This window comes from Nelumbo lutea, chromosome 1 (genome assembly GCF_056320005.1).
Source record: "Nelumbo lutea isolate HS-2025 chromosome 1, American lotus-T2T, whole genome shotgun sequence".
Taxonomy (NCBI): Eukaryota; Viridiplantae; Streptophyta; class Magnoliopsida; order Proteales; family Nelumbonaceae; genus Nelumbo; species Nelumbo lutea.
In genome coordinates, this window is record NC_142684.1 from 131,985,684 (window position 1) to 132,005,086 (window position 19,403).

At 33.8% G+C, this 19,403-nt stretch overlaps 1 protein-coding gene across 2 annotated transcripts; it reads right to left on the reverse strand.

The window, feature by feature from the left end:
- LOC148877628 (uncharacterized) lies at positions 1–9,149 on the reverse strand. Of its 2 annotated transcripts, none has more exons than XR_016098297.1 (8): positions 8,467–9,149; positions 3,853–3,890; positions 2,940–3,002; positions 2,738–2,821; positions 2,614–2,648; positions 529–623; positions 378–443; positions 1–274 (listed from the first exon to the last, which is right to left on the reverse strand). XR_016098297.1 is itself a non-coding variant. In XM_088942248.1 (8 exons), the coding sequence occupies exons 1-8, from the start codon at positions 8,531–8,533 to the stop codon at positions 240–242; spliced, it is 474 nt and encodes a 157-aa protein (XP_088798374.1). In that variant the 5' UTR covers positions 8,534–9,149; the 3' UTR covers positions 1–239. The 2 variants fall into 2 exon arrangements, 1 of the variants encoding a protein (XP_088798374.1); XM_088942248.1 differs by having other exon boundaries at positions 538–623.
- Positions 9,150–19,403: the final 10,254 nt, after the last annotated feature.

Here is a 19,403-nt window from a genome sequence, read left to right on the forward strand (position 1 = left end):
TGAAATCATTCAATTTGGATTCTATTTGATTAAGAAAACAACTCAAAAAAGGTGAACATTTTGGCACAATAACAAGGTTGAATGTTGATTGTAAACAGTTCCCACATTTATGAATGTTTGTTCGCATAGACAATTACTTGACGAGTAAATAACTAGTGAATCAGATGGCCATAACGAGTATATTTCTTGCAGTGGGCAATACAGCTTACTTCACCTAATTTTTTTTTCCAGCATCGATGTCATTTACGAGCTTCAGCCCTCTTCTGTTCTTTGGCTGTGAATTGATGGGCCACATTAGTTGAAATGTATTTGTATTTGTACTCCTTCCAAACTGAGCCAAAATGTCAAAACGAATAGGTGCAGACATGAAGACTTACCAGCTCTCTCTTCTTCTCGCTTCTTAGCAGCATCCGCCCGTTGTTGGCGTATAAGGGCTAAACGCTCTGCAAGAATATAAAATCGAAACAGTGAGACATGTAAAAATACTCTGCAACTGTTCTAAGAAAGGGGGTTCTACCATTATTTTACACTGTTTACCCAAATCTTTTCTTGCTTGTTCTGTTTTTCCTTGTTCCTGCAGCCTCATGTATCGCTCATGAGCTTTTTGTTTCTCTATCTCTTCTCTGCAAACAGGCATAATAAAAACATGAAGATATAACCAAAAAAAATCCAGTTATCAACATGAAAAGCTCTGCCAGCTAATTTCAAGGTACGTATGAACCTTCTGACATCCTAGTGATACCTTGGTTTATAAAAGATTTTGAAATGTCAACAGTTAAATCTAGAATTAGAACAAAAACAGAAAAACTTGTAACGGTTAAGTTTCACTGCTGAAGCTATCACGGTAGCTTAAAGGTTCTCTGTAGAAAAAATAAATAAATGCATACAAAAGAAAGAAATAATAATGCAATAACCATGTGGACCACCCTTAGAAAAAACAACAATAATGCAATAATGCTTCTAAGAGTATAGTGAACACCACAAAACGTCCACAATCTCCTTTAATGATCCAAACTCCAGCAAGATACCAAGCAGTGTTACCTTGGTGCATAGTAACTATTCAAGTTTCTACAAGCATCTGAAACATCAACCTCTAGAAATTAAGGTGCAGGTATACAGCCATGAATAAATGTTAAATTATATAAACAATTTACAATATAGTAAAGTAAAAAAAAATTATGTAGAAACTTGGAAAATAACTGTTGACACCATAATGGAATGTATCTTTTCTCTAATAAGAAATAGCATCCCTGAGAGTCCTATTGTCTAATAAGAAATAGCATCCCTGAGAGTCCTATTTGTTGATGTATATTCTTGACTTTATCTTGGAGAATTGTCAGCATTTTACAAGAACCATACCAAAATTCAAACGCAAACAGCAGGTGTGGACAGACCTATCAGTTTTTAGGTATCCTGGTAGTAGCGCAACCCATTGAGGTTTACCAGAGACCAGTTCTTATTTACTCAACCCCTAAACAAAGGAATCAAACAATTATACTTTCACCTTCATCTTTATAGAACTGTATTTGAACAAACTTGGTCTGTGAAAAATGTGAGAGGAAGGACCACAATCAGTGGTGGCAAGTAAGAAGTGGTTTTCTTAAGTCGAAGACAAGAGTTTATTAGAAAAGAAGAATGAGATGCAAGGATATGAGGTTAGGAGATCAATATGAATGCCAGACTTCCACTGCACCTAATCAAAACCTTGGAATCTCCTCACAATAAAGCTAAAGATTCTAAGTCCTTGGAGAAGGAAAGCAGCTCCATGCAAAAAAACAGGTACTTTCTCTCCCACCCTTCTATTGTTTTTCTTTCGCTCTCTTTGTTCTTTTACTTTTTTTTCCAAAATAAAGGTACACAACTTTTTTAAGTTTTTGTTTTTTTACTTGAAGCAGAATGATTGAGCATGCCCAACCTAATAATAAATGTCCGCAGGTCTAACTATGCTGACATGTGCTCCCCTGTAGGACCAAGGTGCCACATTTTATAGATGATAGGTCTACACATCATGTTCTCAAACATCAGGCCTTGACAGAAGATGGCTTAAACTGTTGAACAAATCAACAAAATATCCAGAAAATCTGCAAATTACTGATGCTCATTTTGAAACATTGAATTAATCGTGATTCCCCCCCCCCCCCCAAGCTCATGCATTCTTTCCATTTCTCTATGGATGGAACTTAATTATTTCCAGTTACACACTTGGTAAACTGCAAATTACAATTGAGAAGTAATAAAATAGTAAGTAAACTTGTCTTGGCAATTAGCTCTAGGGACCTTCTTCATAAAAAGGTTCAAACAATTTCTTTTCCCAATCCGTTAGCAAACTTTGGATCAGATCTTAAGAAACTGAAAAGGTTAACCCTCTTAATAAAAGCTTCAGTGTTCACATTTACAAACAAAAATGAAAAATGTCTCTCATCTAACAAATTGAAGACTGCAAAAGGATAAATTCTATATATTCATCCAAAAAAATAATAAGTTACATATCTTCTAAGTTCCAAGGATGCAAGGAACAAGAAAACACAGGAAACCCAACTTCCAAGTAACCAAAGTAAAAGGTGGTGCATGAATAGCCCCCAAAAGAAGGTTATAAAAAGAGTATCTACAAACCTCTCGCGCCTTGAGAGTTCAGTTGTTTTCTCTATCTGCAAAATCAGAATACAATAATTTAACATAATTAAATCCTCCATCAAGGTAAGTCACAAATGGTAGAAGGAAAGCTTGCCAAACTTACATCAACATTTCTAGCTTTTAAATTCTTTGGTTTTACCAAATTAGGGTTCTCAATCTCTATAATACCCTGTGCACCTTTTCGTTTCTGCCAATTTTGACTAAAAATAATGAGAAACAATATAAATACTAAATACACACTGACAGCACTTAAAAAATAAAAACAAGGTGATCATGGAAACTATGGCCTGTAAAACAGTGGTGACCTCAGGTTCTTCTTCAGATTTCTCCTCTTCAGATTCTTCTTCCTCCTCCTCTTCGGCTTCTTCCTAAGCATATAAAAAAATGCTCTCTTTATACCCAAATAGAGAAAAGGAAAACCAATAAAATGAAGAAAGTTCACCAAAAAAGGCAAAACTAAGAATTTGGGATGAATAACATAGATCATTTCATAAAAACAATTCTGGGGATTATTTTTGAACAGATGATTAAGAAACATAAACAGTACCATTATGCTAATGCAAAATATGATTATCATAAGTTCATAATAATATAGGCTGGAGATGAATTTAGCCTCTACAACATGCTAAAAAAGCAGCTCAGAAGTTTTCCTAAACCACATCAAGCCTCAAGCTCAACAGAGATACCTTAAGAAATCTTTTTGTCACCAACAGTGATGCAGAGATGGCATGTATTTATATCACTCACCAGATCAAATGAGGATTTACTAAAATTTAGAGAGAGAAAGCAAGATATATAGAGAATATCTCTTCACCACTCTTTTAAATGATACAATATTACAGCCTGCAATTACCTATTGTACTTATAGATCTTTTTGTTTTTTTTAGTTTTTTGGTACATAACTAAGTACAGCATGAGTTCAAGGCAAATTTAGAGAAAAGAAAAATCAAAGCAAGAGCATAACACTAGTGGCATAGCAGCTTCATGAACACAGCTACAATTACAAATGATAATAAAATAATACTAATGATAACAACAATAACAATAATACAAACCCAAAAATCATAGCCTAACAATAGAAGTCAAGAAGAATATAACAAGTAGTTACCACTAGTGCATGCACAAAGATAAAGGTCCAACATTTGTTTGGGAGAAAGGATAACAAGGTTGACCCAAGAATTTTATACATAGTTTATTCAGAAAAGCATAGAGAAATACTTGTTTAAAAGTGCGAGGGCGAGTCGACGTGCCAGCAACTGCAATGTTTGAAAACAGGGAAAAGATACATGAAGTTAGTGAACACCTTATAACAGGTGCCATAGTAAGTAACGATTATTTACATAATGAAACTTAGCTCTGAAACTGGTAAATGGTTTTACTACTTTTGTAGTCACTAGCAATAATAAAGAGTCATGCATTAATGTCAAAACAGTAAGTTTTCTTATTGGGTAATCAGCTGTGGTAATTAGTGTAGCATTGCATCTTGTAATTGATTAATTGATTACTTAAAACCTGAATGAAAACTCTGACCAAGACAAGATAGTAAGTTCCACAGCAATATATAAAATAAATAAATTTATTTTATAAATAAAGCACATAAGTTGGTTACTTACAAATTTCATTGGAATGAACTAATTGATACTATTTAAAACAAATTAGTATTTAACCAAAAAAGCTTCCTTAAATTATATTTTCATAATAAAAAAGAAATGTATAAATAGGAGAAAAAAAGCACAAGAGAGAGGTGATAAGCAATCACCCACAGGAAGGAAAAGAAAGACCTCAGAACTAACAAGACTACAAATACCTCCCTCAAAACCACCCACCCTTGACCCCCACAACTAAAGGCAAAAGAGTATCCTTCTGACAAATTGAATCACCACACACCTCAGTAGACACAGGTTCTAAGATTGCAAGTCCCAATAGAATGACCAGTCTCATCACCACTTCAATTGCCACTGAACCCAGCGTACTTCTCCACATCAACTTCTTTAGTCTGATTCTTACCATCTTTGCCGTATCTCATAAACTCTCAGACCCACTTCACTTTTTTTCCTTCACGTGCCCTTTTGTCTCTTGAAAGTGACACATCGTCTTTTATCAACTGGAAACTTGTATGTCCGGTTCATAACTCCCCTCTTTTTAAATCTAGAACTCTTAAATTATGGGGGCCCAGGTCAACTTCCCTTTCCTTGCGATGGAAATTCAAAGTATATATGGCATTCTGGTAACACTTGAGAAATAGGAAAACATCAGATATTTGAAAATTTTGAGGGGGTCATATTACTTAAAAAAAAACAAAGACATAAACATAAACATCATTGGAATGAACCAAATTGATATTATTTAAAAAAACTTCCTTAATGAGGGTGCCTAGTTAAGGAGTTTATCAACTTTTTTTCAGAGATGGCAATTCAAAGTGCATATGTAACTCTGGCAACCATTCTCAGAATGGTTCCCCTTCGGAAGATTTTGTCAAATTGAATTTTGATGGAAGCAGCCAAGGTAACCCAGGCCCTTCCGGAGTTGGGGGAGTGTTGAGGAATAAGGAAGGACACATCATTGCCATGTTTTCAGGCCTAGTGGGGGTGGGAGACTCTACTAAAGCTGAGTTACAGCTTATGTTTCCTTTAACCACCCCACCACCGTATTAGATTCACCCTCTTGAGGAATAAGGAAGGACACATCATTGCCATGTTTTCAGGCCCAGTGGGGGTGGGAGACTCTTCTAGAACTGAGTCGTATGCAGTACTACAGGGATTACAAATTGCAAATGAATTGAACTTGGAGAAGTTGGTAATTGAGGATGATTCTAATATGGTGGTAGGGTGGTTAAAGAAAACAGAAGCTATAACTTGGGGTTACAAAAATGAGATGAAGAAATTTAAATGGCTGACAAGAAACATGACCTTGAGAATTCACTGGGTGAGGACAGCCAATGCTCTTGCCGATACTCTGGGTAAGCAAGAGGTTATTATGGCACATTTGTATTGGGCACAGTTGTAACTGTATTTGCTTTATGCTGTTGAGAGAGGCTGCACCTCACGCCTCTCTTTGGGAAGCCTTTACTGGCAATAACTGTACAGTTATCATTGTACCTCTTCTTTTTTTTAATAAAATTCCTTTCACTTATCAAAAAAAAAAATTGAATTCTGGCAACAGTTATAAAGAAACCAGGAAAGCATCAGACATTTGAAAACTTTGAGGGGACCATGACCCATGACCCTGATGTTATCCCTGACTCATGTTGTTGTTCTTGCAAAGCTGTGTCCACTGCATAAGAGAGCCTCTGGATCGACCATGTTTACTCTCACCTTATATTGGAGCCAAGGTTTTAAATTTCAAAATCTTCAGCCATTTGGACCCTTACTTTTTTTTTAGTTTTGGTCTTTCAGATGAAACTTTTCATTAAATATTAATTATTTAGTATTTTTAAATTTATGTTATTGGTTTTATATTATTATAATTATACTCAATAATTTCAGGAAAAATAAATGAACAAAATTGTGAAATTTCAGATAAAATTACTAAATTGTGCCCAAAATAAATAGCAATATATTTCGCATATGGTGTCAGTGGTGAGTGGCCTTGATAGAAATTGAGAGTTCACAAAATTTAACTGACATATAAAACCATGATTTTTTTTTACATATGAAACCATGATTGGAGCTATGCACAAGTTACATGAGCCGTCCAGACCAATATTTTAATTTAAAAGTGTCCTAAAGAAATTCTTATTTTGGCCATATAAAAAATCATTTCAAGCTCCTGTGAACATAGGGTGCAGACACAAGTAGGACTCTTTTGGCACCTTACCTTATTTCCATATGGAAGAATTTTGAATCATCTAGATTGGTACTCAAAAAGAAACAAAAAGAAATGCAAAAGGTCATGGATATCTATTTCATTGTCCAAGCAATATGGAGGCACACAGTAGCATCCAAGCAAAGAAGAGCCTCAAAAGCCAAGGGCATAAGTACACTTCCTTTCTTGCTTGCATAGATATGATGCCCAGACACAGATATGGACATGGACATGAATACGGGAAACAGGGATATAACCCTTCGTTTCCTAAAATCCTAGACACATACAGGTATAAGTATCCCATGTAATATGCTTATATTATTTCTTTATATCTAGTTTTTTAAGCTGTCATTTCTCAAGACTTACATCATACCAAATTTAATTAAATTTCTAACATGTGCAGATTTTTTGTAATATACAAGTATAAATTGTTAAAGAATACCATTTTTACATATTTTAGAAGTGCTAATGCTATAGAGTACATCTAGAAATATCCATATAGTATTTGGTATAGTATCTGAAAGTACTATATCCAACACCAATACAGTAGGTAATATAAAGGTTCCCGATATCATATAATGCAATAAACAATATATTGAGCATTGGTGCACTCAAGCTATTGCAACAAGTAGCAGACTTATTTAGTAGGCCCGTCTAAATTTTACAACATATCAAGGTGTCCTACTTCTCTCATGGGGACGTGACAACTAAATCACATGGAATATACAACAAGTTCTCCAAGCCTATTGCCTGATAAGCTGATCCTATAGGCACGAATGCAACAATGTAAACAGTCAGTATATACCCTTGCCCAACTACACCTTGTATATTTGATTCCATTAATAGCAATAGGTCTTCCACATGAAAGGAAAGAGCAAAGCACCAATAATTCAATATTGAGTAGAAGTCGCTATTAGAAGCAACCAGTAGTAACAGAATTGCCAGACAATGGCATTGAAATAATACTTGGCACACCACCCAATGGGTCCATCTCACTGCCACAGTACTCAGACTTCGCCTATCATCATCAGCAATTAAATACAGAGCTACTGCTGCTACTCCATCCATGGCCAAATTAAAGTAGGAGACAACTTCAACCAATGGTAGTAAGGGCTGACGATAACTCTTTTTCTTTCCTTCAGATGAATATGTACTTCTATTTTTTCTCTCTAGAGGTTTAAAAATAAAAGATCATTCAAGTACTTAAAAGACAACTAAGAATGATTCATGATTGATAGTATACCTTTATTTATTTTTATTGTAGATAGTATACCTTTATTTAATGTATTTCAATCTGCAATTAGAAGAACTACTCCCTTTGAGATCTAGATTTGGCAATCTTAGACGACAAAAGCACCGACTTAGATACCTAAGGTCCAGCCATGGAGCAAGAACCAGTAGAAAAATAACAAAGAACTCAGACTTCTTTCTGCCCCTCAAAAACAGAAAGTGAAAAACAAAGAAAATGCAGAGTTCTTTCTCTTTCTTCTCCAGGTGTTCCACACTTCTTTTTTACATTCGAAATATCAAATCTAATCGTTATATAACAAATACAACGAAAAGGTTCAAATTAATGGAGAGTTCTACATAAAGGAAGCACGGACAAATTCACTTACTAGACCCAAACACCTTTTATATTTCCTTTCGGATTAAATAACCACCTCTTAAAATAAGGCAACATTAGAAAAAAGTAAAAGAACTATGGGAAATCATAGTAAGTAGGCTAATGTCTTCATTAGTCAACGAATCTACACTGTTCCTGAACCATCACAGTAACCCGATCAACTTCCCACAGTATTCGGATATCATGGCTTATTACCAGGTATGTACCTTCTGTACCAAATCATCAGTAAATTCGAGTAACAAAAACATATCAAATTTGTTCTAAAGATTTCAACAACGACACAAAGAATTCACTATACAGAATACAGTCGAGAAAATAACGAACCCTAATATCTCTACCGAACGAAAAAGTCAAACAAACAAAACAGAAAGAACAAAAGGCGAGGGAGAAAGAACTCTTCTTACGCAGCTCCTCGGGAGTTGAGAATTGCCTTCGACCCGTAGGCTTGCCCTTGAATTTTCCTCTTCCCATTGTCGACAAACAGAGAATTTAAACTCCGATATGAAGCCGAACAGGAAGAAGAAGAAGCAGCTTGCGAACTCTTTTCTCCGCTATTCTCGACCTCTGTCTGCTTTTTACCCTTTCTCTTTGATTCGGAAACCTACTGCGGTACGGATTTCTCTTCAAGCTCCAACTCTCCAAGCAATCAGCTCTCGCGGGAAATCTGTTGATGTAGCGGGAGTACTGCAATCACTGTACCTTTTTTATTTATTTATTGGGCCTTATTATTTATTTACTTGTTTGGGTTGTTTCTGCCTTCGTGCAAGGAAGAATTCGCATCTGCTTCCATTAGAGGGCGCCCCACAGCATATCCAAACTGTGTATTGCGAAAATCTCCCACCGACAAATTCGGAAGATGAACTTTAGCTGTTGGAGGTATAATGTTTGATAGAATTTTTGGAAATGCCACGTTATCATGACAATGGATAAATTTATAATTATATATTTATTTTTTTTACTAAAAAACAAAGTATAGGCATGAATGAGTGAACTGCCGACAACGTGCCAAGCCCAGAAACTGTCTCAACACTCAACGGCCAATGCTATTGCCCCAACAGCCAAAGTTAATCTCACATTTTCTTCATGCACACTAAAATGTACATGTGGAACGGCTATACGGGGAGACCGGATCTGCTGCAGTTGATGTACTTGTGAGGCGCTCATTTGTGAGGAGCAGAACCTGTCACCTAAATGGGCTGCAGATGTGATTTCATTCTAATGAAATCTAGGGAAGACCATATCTGCTCCTCACACGCACATCCTATCATGCATCGGGAATATCTCCTCTATTTATTAGTTATTATTCATGGGAGAGATGCTCCCATGGTGGATGTATTTGTGAGGCGCTCATTTGTGAGGAGTAGTTCCCGCTTCGATCTGGGGGTTATAATTAGTCGCTTGTCCTTTGTTAGAGCATCTAGATGGGCCTACCTGGTCCTGCCATTTCAACATGTCTCTCCTTTGAGAGAAATTATTTATCTATTTTCTTATTTTTTTGAATTTTTTTATTTTTTTCATTCTATGTCATTTCTTAAACAACTAATGAGATGCACTTTCCCAATAACCTAAATAATCTCTTCTCCTGAAATTACTCCTAAACTACCTCCCACACTTTCTCCAAAATTATCTCTAATTCCTATTTATCCTCTCCCGTACTTTTTATCTATATCTATCTAAAGAAAGTTTGGGTTAAAAAATTTAAGAATTATTTAAATATTCTAACAAAATTATAAAATAACTTTAAATATTTATTAAAAACACAAAAAAATAATTTATATTTTTACAAAATAAATCACGAAATTATGTACTAACAATTTAAATTATGTTTTCTGAATTATCAATTTAAATGTTTTTTAAATATTTAATAATATTTAATAGCTTTAAATAAATAAAATTCAAATAAAAAAATTAAATATTTTATAGATTATTTAAATATTTAAATAACTAAATATTTATCATAACTAGATTTTAAATAGTTAAAATAACAAAATTATGTAATAAATTAAAAAATTTTCTTCAAAGTGGAAAAATAATTATAACATAATATTTAAATTAATAATAATTTGATATGTTATAAATTTAATAATGACATTATGTAATCATAGTATAAATTATGATTTTATGGAAAATTAAATTAAATAAATAATTAACATTTTAAATTTTACAAACTTTACATATTATTTAAGTATTTAAACAACTTAATATTTTAAATAACAAAATATTTAACATTAATATATCTTAAATAGTTAAAATAAATAAATTATGTAATAAATTTAAAAAATCTAAAAAATAGAAAAATAATTATAACATAATATTGAAATTAATAATAACTTAATATTTTTACATAATGTTGTAAATAATTAATTTCACTTATATCAAGTAATAATTCGAGAAAATAACTTTCAAAAAAATAATATTTATTAATTATAATTTTAAACTCTTAATCTATATTTATTATATAATTATATATACTAAAATTAATATTTATTATATTTTGTGATAAATGTATTTTCAATAAGTATGTATAAATATATTTCATTTAAGTTATTTAATAGAAAACTTTCAATAATTATTGGAGATTAAATTACTATTATTAAAATTTTTAAATTTATTTTATCATACTTATTGTATTTATTGTGTTTTTGTTATAAGTTATTGATTAATATTTAGTAGAGATTAAACTATCATTTGAGATTATACTATTTATTGACTAAGTTAATATATTTTTAATACTTATTGTATTTTTGTAATTTCTATAATTATTGTAGTTTTCATTATCAATATATTTTTAATAATTGTGTAATTTTGCTATAAATTTTCAATAATATGGGAGATTAAACTATTGTTATTTATTAGAGATAAGACTATTAATTTAACTAAAATTATGAGTGTTCATGAGTTGGTTCGGTGTGGCCGTAGGCTATTTGGCCAACCAAATTGACCTGGTCAAGTTAGGGAGTTGGTCAGCTAAAACTGACTAACCTTTTGTGAAAACTGACCCATTCAAGTTGTATTGGTTTGGATCGATTTTTTGGTTTGGTCAGTTTGTTCAAAAGATTTAAACTTAAAAATTTAATTTAATTTTAAAAAGTTATAGCGCAATTATTAAATAATAATTTTAAAAATTAGATTCATGATATAAAACATTTTAGACTAAGAAATATGGGAATTTTCCCACTTTTTCATATTTAAAATATAAAATATTAATATATATACATGGTTAGGTCATTCGTTTTTGGTCGGTTTACAAATGGCCAAAGTGGAATTGATCCAACTTAGTCGAATTGGGAAATTTTTTAATCGAAGCCAACCTAAAATACTAGAAAACCGACTAACTCGGGTCAAGTTTATTAGGTTGGTTGGTTTCATCAGTTTGATAAATAAACCTAACTGAAATTAATTATTGTTATTTTTGTATTATAAAAATTTTATTAAAAGTATTATATAAAATATGAATACTTATTAATTATTTAAAAAGTTAAAAATATAAAACAATTGTATACTCTTATGTGTTTCTATTAGGGTCATTTATTAGAACACACTTTTAGGGATGGCAATTTTTCCCATCCCCAATGGGTACCTGACTTCCCCGACCTAATGGGGCTAGGGATGGGGATTGTTTTGGTGGGGCAGGGGAGGGGGTGGGGACGAGGATTAATAGGAATCCTCGATCGAGGTCGGGGTCGGGGATGGGAATTGAGGTCCCCACCCCACCCCAACCTCGATTTATATATATATATATATATATGTGTGTGTGTGTGTGTGTGTGTGTGTGTATTAAGTGTTATTTATATTAAATACACTATTATATTATTTATATTATATATATCAAAACATATTTAAAACATTATTTATTGTTTAAAATTTTTTATTTTAAAATTACTATTATTTGAAAACATTTTGGGGATTCGGATCCCGACGGGGAACCCATCCCGTCAAGGATCGGGGATAGGGGTTAATTTCAGAATCAAGGTCGAGGCCTTAGGCCTACAATTTCATTAAGGAGTGTTTGTTTTTCCCTTAGGCCCATGATTTTTTATTCAAAAATACTCCTAACACTTTTTTTGTATAAAAAACAAAATAGAACACATGTAGCAAATAGAGTGGTTGCCCATGTCTTATTAAGGGCAAAAATGGTATTTTTATTTTTATTTTCTTGTGATTAAATTTATTTAAATGAACATTAGGGTGAACATTGTCATTTTCCACTATCATCTAATGGTAGATTGATTAAATCCATTGCAAATTATAAGTGATGTTTTAGTAAAATGCTAACTATAGGGTAGATTTTAGTAAATCCATAAAACTATAAGGGGTATTTTAGTGTATGACCCTTTTCTATTATTTTGCTTTCTCTTAATAAATCTCGTGCATCGCACAGGTCACCGCTAGTATATATATATATTGTTAGAAAGTTTTGTATGCCCTTAGCTTCAATCCAATTTGATGTACTTTTGACATCTAGTGTAAATAAATAAAGTGCATGTTTGATTCATGTTGTTTAGTATAATTCTGTGTAAGACCCTAAAACTGGACACTTATAGAGGCTCATGTTAGTTTTAAGTGTTCACAACCATTAGATAAGTCTGGGGAGATTTATCCTGTTAAGGCTGATATTGGTGTGCCACCAAGTGTTGGGATGGCCTGTCTTGGCCACTAGGGTAAGACCCAAGGCACATGCAGTATGGGATTACTCGAATCCTTGAATCGGACCAAATTTCCAGTATTGCCCTAGACCTTGGAGACAGATGGGCAAAACTGAAAAGTTACACCTGACCCCTAGACTCGATTATGACACTTCACTAGGTGTCGGATTGGGTTGTCTTTGATATGCCAATCAGTGAGATCCTTAGCGGGGATCAAAACCTGGGTATGTTGGGACAGTCTGAGAATTCATTTGAGTGGGTGGTCATAGTGACAGGATCAGCCCCTTTGTCAGACAAAGGTAATGATCGGGAATGCACTCTCTCTGATGGAAACCAAACTGCCGGCAGTTGATTTCAATCGTTGAAATTTTGTTTTGCAAAATTAATATACATATATATATATATATATATATATATATATATATGTACGGTTTCAAAATGTTTGCAAATGGTTTTAATTCCTAGGATACATGTGAGTAGAGAATGCGACACTCTTCCTTGCAGCCGAGTGAGAGGTCTTCTCTTGTCAGGTAGTGCTTGATCATTAAGGGCTGAGAGGTTAAGTGTAAGACCATTTAGGATAGTACTTGATGGGCTAATCTTGCACCTGCCCACAATCCCTGGGTTTTTATAAGATGGCTTGGCCCAGGGACCACTTAATGTAAGTGTTGGGCACATAAGGTCCATGTGATGTGCTCAAGGGTTTACTGAGCTTTTTAGTGAATTCGGCTGGGCCTTCTAACACGCCATACAAAGGCTGGGCCGAACCCATGTGGCTGGTGTGTAGATCAATGCTTGGGTCCCACGCCATACAAAGAAGCCCAACTGGGTAGCAGATTGGAAACTAGTTAAGCACTGAACACTTAAATGGGCCAAAAGCCCATTTCAAGCTAGACTGATATGATCACCCATCTATGGGGCGTATCTGGGATTAAAGTTAGAAAATGATTGGGCCTTTAACCTTATCCACTCTGGGAGACCAAATTCAAATCAGATTTGAATCTAGTAACCTCCTGATAAGATCAGGAGTAAGCTAACTTAGTCTGCAGATATGATTAAGATCATCCCCTATCCAAATACTGAGTTGGATTGGGATAACTCCTAATTAGGAGGTTTCTTAATCAAGAAGAAAAGAGGAGAAACCCTAAGAGAGAACATATCAGATTTTGAACATAGGGTTTTGTGCAAGCAAGAAAGCATACTGCGAATTGAGATTAGATCTCATACAGACTCCAGAAAGAAGAGAAGCTATTCAGCCATCTTCGTCTCAGGAGTTCTCCTCCAGCCGCTGCCATTCTTTCTTACAAGATTCGATCTTTGAAGAAAAAAGAAATCAAGAAATTGTTTCTTGACATCAATTTTGCAAAAAAGACTGAAAAGATTTGGTGCTTTAGAGTTTCCAGTGGATTCTTGCGAAGGGTTCAATGTGTAGGACACACCCTGCTGGTTCCGTTCCACATACAGCTGTGTCATCTTCAGCAGGAGCGGATCTTGGTATCCTCTTTGGGCATGAATGCCAACTTTGGGAGATACTACATCTTTGGATCAGGTATAATTCCTCCCATTCTTTCATATATATATATATATATGTATATATATATATCAGTCCTTATCTTGAGCTTTGTCGGTCATTGATGGACACATGGACAATGATTCTTCAAACATGGACAAGGTGGCATAAGTCTTTGGGGGTGTAACCCACTACGGGGGCCCATGCTGCACGAATATGCCACCAAAATTGAACCGTTGGGTAGAGGTGTAAACCGGGCTATGTTGGGTTGACATGGCATGGCCCACGTGCAGTTTGTGCAAAGTGCGGACCAGGCTGGGTCTTGCTTCCTTTCCTTGGGATACTTCATGGGGTCAGTCCAGCATGATCCATAGCTTAAGCCCGTGTGGGCCCATGCTAGGCCAGGCTAGACGAGCTGCGGACTATGTAGTGGGTTGGCCCATGTCAAGCTGGGCTATGGGTCAAGCCTTGGGCCTAAGTTGATCGGGCCAAACTTTTTTTTTTGACATTTTCATTTTTTATTTTTTTGCTAAAATACTTCACTTTCCTTAATTTAATAATTCCTTTGAGCTTTGGAAACAAATTGAAAAACTAAAAAATCTAATAAAGAAATTTAAAAAATACTTAACAAAATACAAAATGGACAACAAATTGGAAAAATGGAATTTTATTTCTTGAATTTAAACAATACAATGGTTAAAGGACAATGGATGAATGAAATATAGAAAATGAAATAAAATATAAAAATAGAATATAGTTATAAATTAAAAAAATACATTATTGATAAAAATAACAACTAATATAAATAAAATTGAAAAAAACATAAATTTTAAAAAATGAAAAATTATAATAATTGAAATAATGAAATATTGAGTATACAAAAAAAATAAAAATATTAACTTCATCATTTTTCTTCAAATTCCACCTCCGCCTACATCTTCATCTAATCATCTCCTTGATTGCCATCATCTGCTTCAGATGAAACATCGAGTGTAATGCCATGCCCTCTTTTGTCTTGTAATTTATCCTTAGCATCCAACCAATTTTAAGGCAAATGCATATCTCTAGACTTTCACCATTCATACAGCTTCTCTTGTCATCTAACACCCTAGTACCTGCACTAAAACAAGACTCTAATGGAAATGTAGACACCGGAGGGATTACTATATCACGTGCCATGGCAGCAAGGATTGGATAGTTTTTTTTTCATGCCTTTTCCACCAGGCTAAAATATCAAAATTATCCCATCCCTCGTCGTCGCATGAATCAAAGTACAAATACTTACTTGTAAATAAAAATTAAGTTCAATAAATGAACTTGCTAATGAACTAATAGTAGATTTCTACCTCTTATGTAATAAAGACCGAATTTTGTCTAATCCACTACTAGAACTAGCTATTTAAGAAGTGGAACTCGTACTTATACAAAATTTCTTATGCCCACCCACTTGAGATTCATATAAACTATACATTTCAAATAATAAACTATTAACTTCTTCTATTTTATTTCCAATTTCAATATTCATATTTTCACAATATGGTTCAAGTAAAATTTCTAAACCATCTTTCCTAATCCTAGGATCTAATTTTATAACTAAGCAATAAAGGGGAGAAAATTTCTCCCAATATTTTTTAAAATTATTTTCCATTATTTTAATAATACTTTGAAATTGTGGATTTTTCCTATATTTTGCAAAACTTTTTCTAATTATAAATAATTGATTAACTAAAAGACATCTAATTTAGTAATGAACACTTGAAAATTCATTAGTTGCATCATAAAAAAATTTGTAAAAAATCTTTTATACAAATTGTCATTTCTCAATCTTCCTCAAGCACAAGATCGTGTGGTACTTTTGCATTATAAAAATCACTAAGAATTTGTTTTTAAGCATCTTTTCACACTATTACGGATATGAAAATAATGGGAAAAATTGGATTCAATTGTCAATTGCTCCTACCGGAAATAGGATTGACAACAAATTCGAGCCATAGCACATGGTTTCATAAAATTCGTACGATTTTCCTGGTCTAAATCGAGCAGGTTTTACGTGAAGAAGATTTTTCTCAACAAGTTCAATTCAATACGGGTAGGAGAAGAACCCAACTCGGTATTGTTAAAAAAAGAGATGAAGCAAAACCAAGTCAAGATGATACGGATCAACCCCTTCTTATTGCGCCAAAGATCTTACCATTTCTGAAGGAACTGGAGTTACATCTTTTTTCCATTTCCATCTATGTTGAATATCTAATACAAAATGTTTATATTTTAAACCATAATTTTGACATAAATATTTAAATTCTTGTTTTTTTGCTCCAGAACTTTTAATATATATTATACAATTTCTAATTTTAGAAATATGATGAGAAATAATGTTTAAAGCATCTTGAATACATAAATTTAAAATGTGACATGCACATCTAATATGAAATAATTTACCATCTAAAAATGGTTTTAATTGAGATTTTAAAATATTTATTGCTGAATCATTATTATTAGTATTATCAAAACTGATAGAAAAAATGTTTATTTTCAATTCCATAAATATGTAAAGTATTTAAAATACTTACAATAATAATTGGGCCAGTATGTGGCCATTCGAGCCTAGTGAAACTTAAATTTCTTTTATGTAAAAGCCATTTTTCATCAATAAAATGATCGTTAACACAAATATAACTTATGTTGAATATATATATTTATAGATCTACGTAAAAATTTTTCAAGTTTAGTATCTTCAGCTAATAAAAATGGATGTTCAACATACACAATATATTTTGCTAATTATTGGCTTATTGCCTTGTTTTTTCTTGAGAATATTTAAAAATACCAAAAATACCACTTCCTATTTGTGCTTGTGATGTTTCTTTCCCTTCTTCTTCTTTCATTAAATGTCATTTCAAATGTCTGCCAAAGTGGCTAGTACCACCACTACTACTATAGCTAAAGTCACTCCTACATTTTTGGCAAATGACTATCTTTCCTTTCCCCTCAACCTCCTAAATATTGTCTAAACCGGGCTAATCAACCTAGTGTTATCATTTTTCTTTCCCCTAACTCTAGTAGCAATATTAGGGGTGGGAACGTAAGTAATATCTACAACATCCATATTGGTGCTAACACTATCATATTGCGACTAAACATTGACTACGTTGGGGAATTAGTGTCAAGAGCGAGAAGAGGAGCCGACCATTTTTAATTATAAAAAAAATAAAAATTAATTTAATTGCACTTACCTGGACTTCCAATCGGAATTTCAACTTGATTTCAATTGTTGAAATCTCCCAAATTACTAACTTGAGATACCCAAGCAAGCCATTCTTGTTGAAACTTGAATTAAGTTGAGAATTGGAGAGTATAAGAGAGTATGAGAAGAGATTGAGATTTGAGAGAGTATAAGAGAGTATGAGAATTGGTGTGATGAGAATGGTGGAGGATAAGGCTATTTATAATAATTGAAAATAATTTAATTCCCTAAAATACCCTAAAGACTAGTTGTTTTTTAGTTGTTGGAAGGGGTATTTTGGTCATTAAAATTCATTTATCACTTTACCTAAATACCCCCTAAACTAGTTGTTATATAGTTCTTGAGGGGCATTATTGTCATTTTATCTCCTTCCAAAGTCAAAATACATAAATACCCCTATATAGTTGTTGGGAGGCATTTCTGTAAATAAAAAAAAACCCAAAAAGTTGAAACTAGTAGTTGGGGGGGTCTCCAACGGCTAGTTCTTCGAACAGGCTGAATGTGGCCTACTGCGAGCCTTTGGGTTGAGCCGGGCCGGACCAGCCCATGGGCCATTGGGCAGCACAACACAATAGTGTGGGCCATGCCGACCCAGCCTGTTGATCTAAAACCCCAAGCCCAACACAGCCCATCGGCCCATATAATCGTGTCAGGCCACGGCACAACCCGATTTACACATCTACCATTAGGGGTTGGTTCTATGCACAAGCGCCCGGCAAGGCTAGCATTTTAGGAATAGCAACGATGAGGGTTTGGGGAAGGTATTGTAAATTTTAGGTTGCTTTGACAATCCAGTTATTAAGAACTTATTCCCTTTTTAGCAATTAAAAAAGGAGTAAGTTATTAATTACTATATATCACCAGCATCGTCTAAAATTGCCACATACAAATTCGCTAGTTAGAATTCAAAGCATACCCCTATGGCTCTAGTAACTTTTGAGTTGAGAAGGAAAAATCTTTAGGAGTTGACTTTGGCTCTAATGGATGGCTCCATAAATTACAAAACATGTGAAGCTAAAATTCAAGGAAGTGAGCACAATTCTCTAGATTTCTTATTTGGATACAAAAGACCTAAACAATTATAATTTAATTTAATTGACATATTTTGCTGCTAAGAGCAAAAAAACTTTTGATATTTATATTCATGGAGTTCAAGACAATCATCACTAACATATAACTTGGATTTCAAGACATTCATTGTGATTATACCAAAAATGAGATTCTATAGCTTACATGCATGTCAATGCATGCACTAACAACTCCATATCCCCTTCTACTACAATTTCTTCCTCTGGCATATTGATTCTCCAAGAACCTCTTCTTCTTCCTTAAGTGCTTCAGCTATTGTCATGTGAAATTTCTTCCTATTGCATTTGTGGCCAAGCCACCACATTTCATCACAATAAAACGCATGCCCTTTTCACTTTTGGTTTTCATCTCCGAATATGACAATCTTTTGGTAGGTAGAGTTTTACTTGGAGGTTTTAGTGGCGGGTTGAATTTAGATTGGTTAGTAGAAATGTAGGAGAAATTGACATTGGAAGCAGACGACAATGAAGGATTTCTGAGTCGTTGATTATTGTTGAAAACATATGATGTTGTGGGTGGGGGCAGGCTCAGGTTGTACTGGCTATTTGAGTACTAGGGTTGTAAGTTCAAGGTCCAAGAGGGGGTTATTGCTTGCTTCTTTTATTAAGGGCGTCTATGGTTGTTTCTTGCAACCTTTTCAAACTAAAGACTTGAAAGAGTGGTCGAGGGGTTAAACATCAAGACCATACTTATTTCTTCCTTCAACCCACTCAAGAAACCATCAATGAAGTATTGCTGGGAGAGTCCTTTAATCTATTCTAAAGATATAAGATTTAAATTCTTCAAACTACTATCAATATTCAACCATAGTAGAGAGTTGTTGGAGCTTATTGAATTCCCATACTACATTAT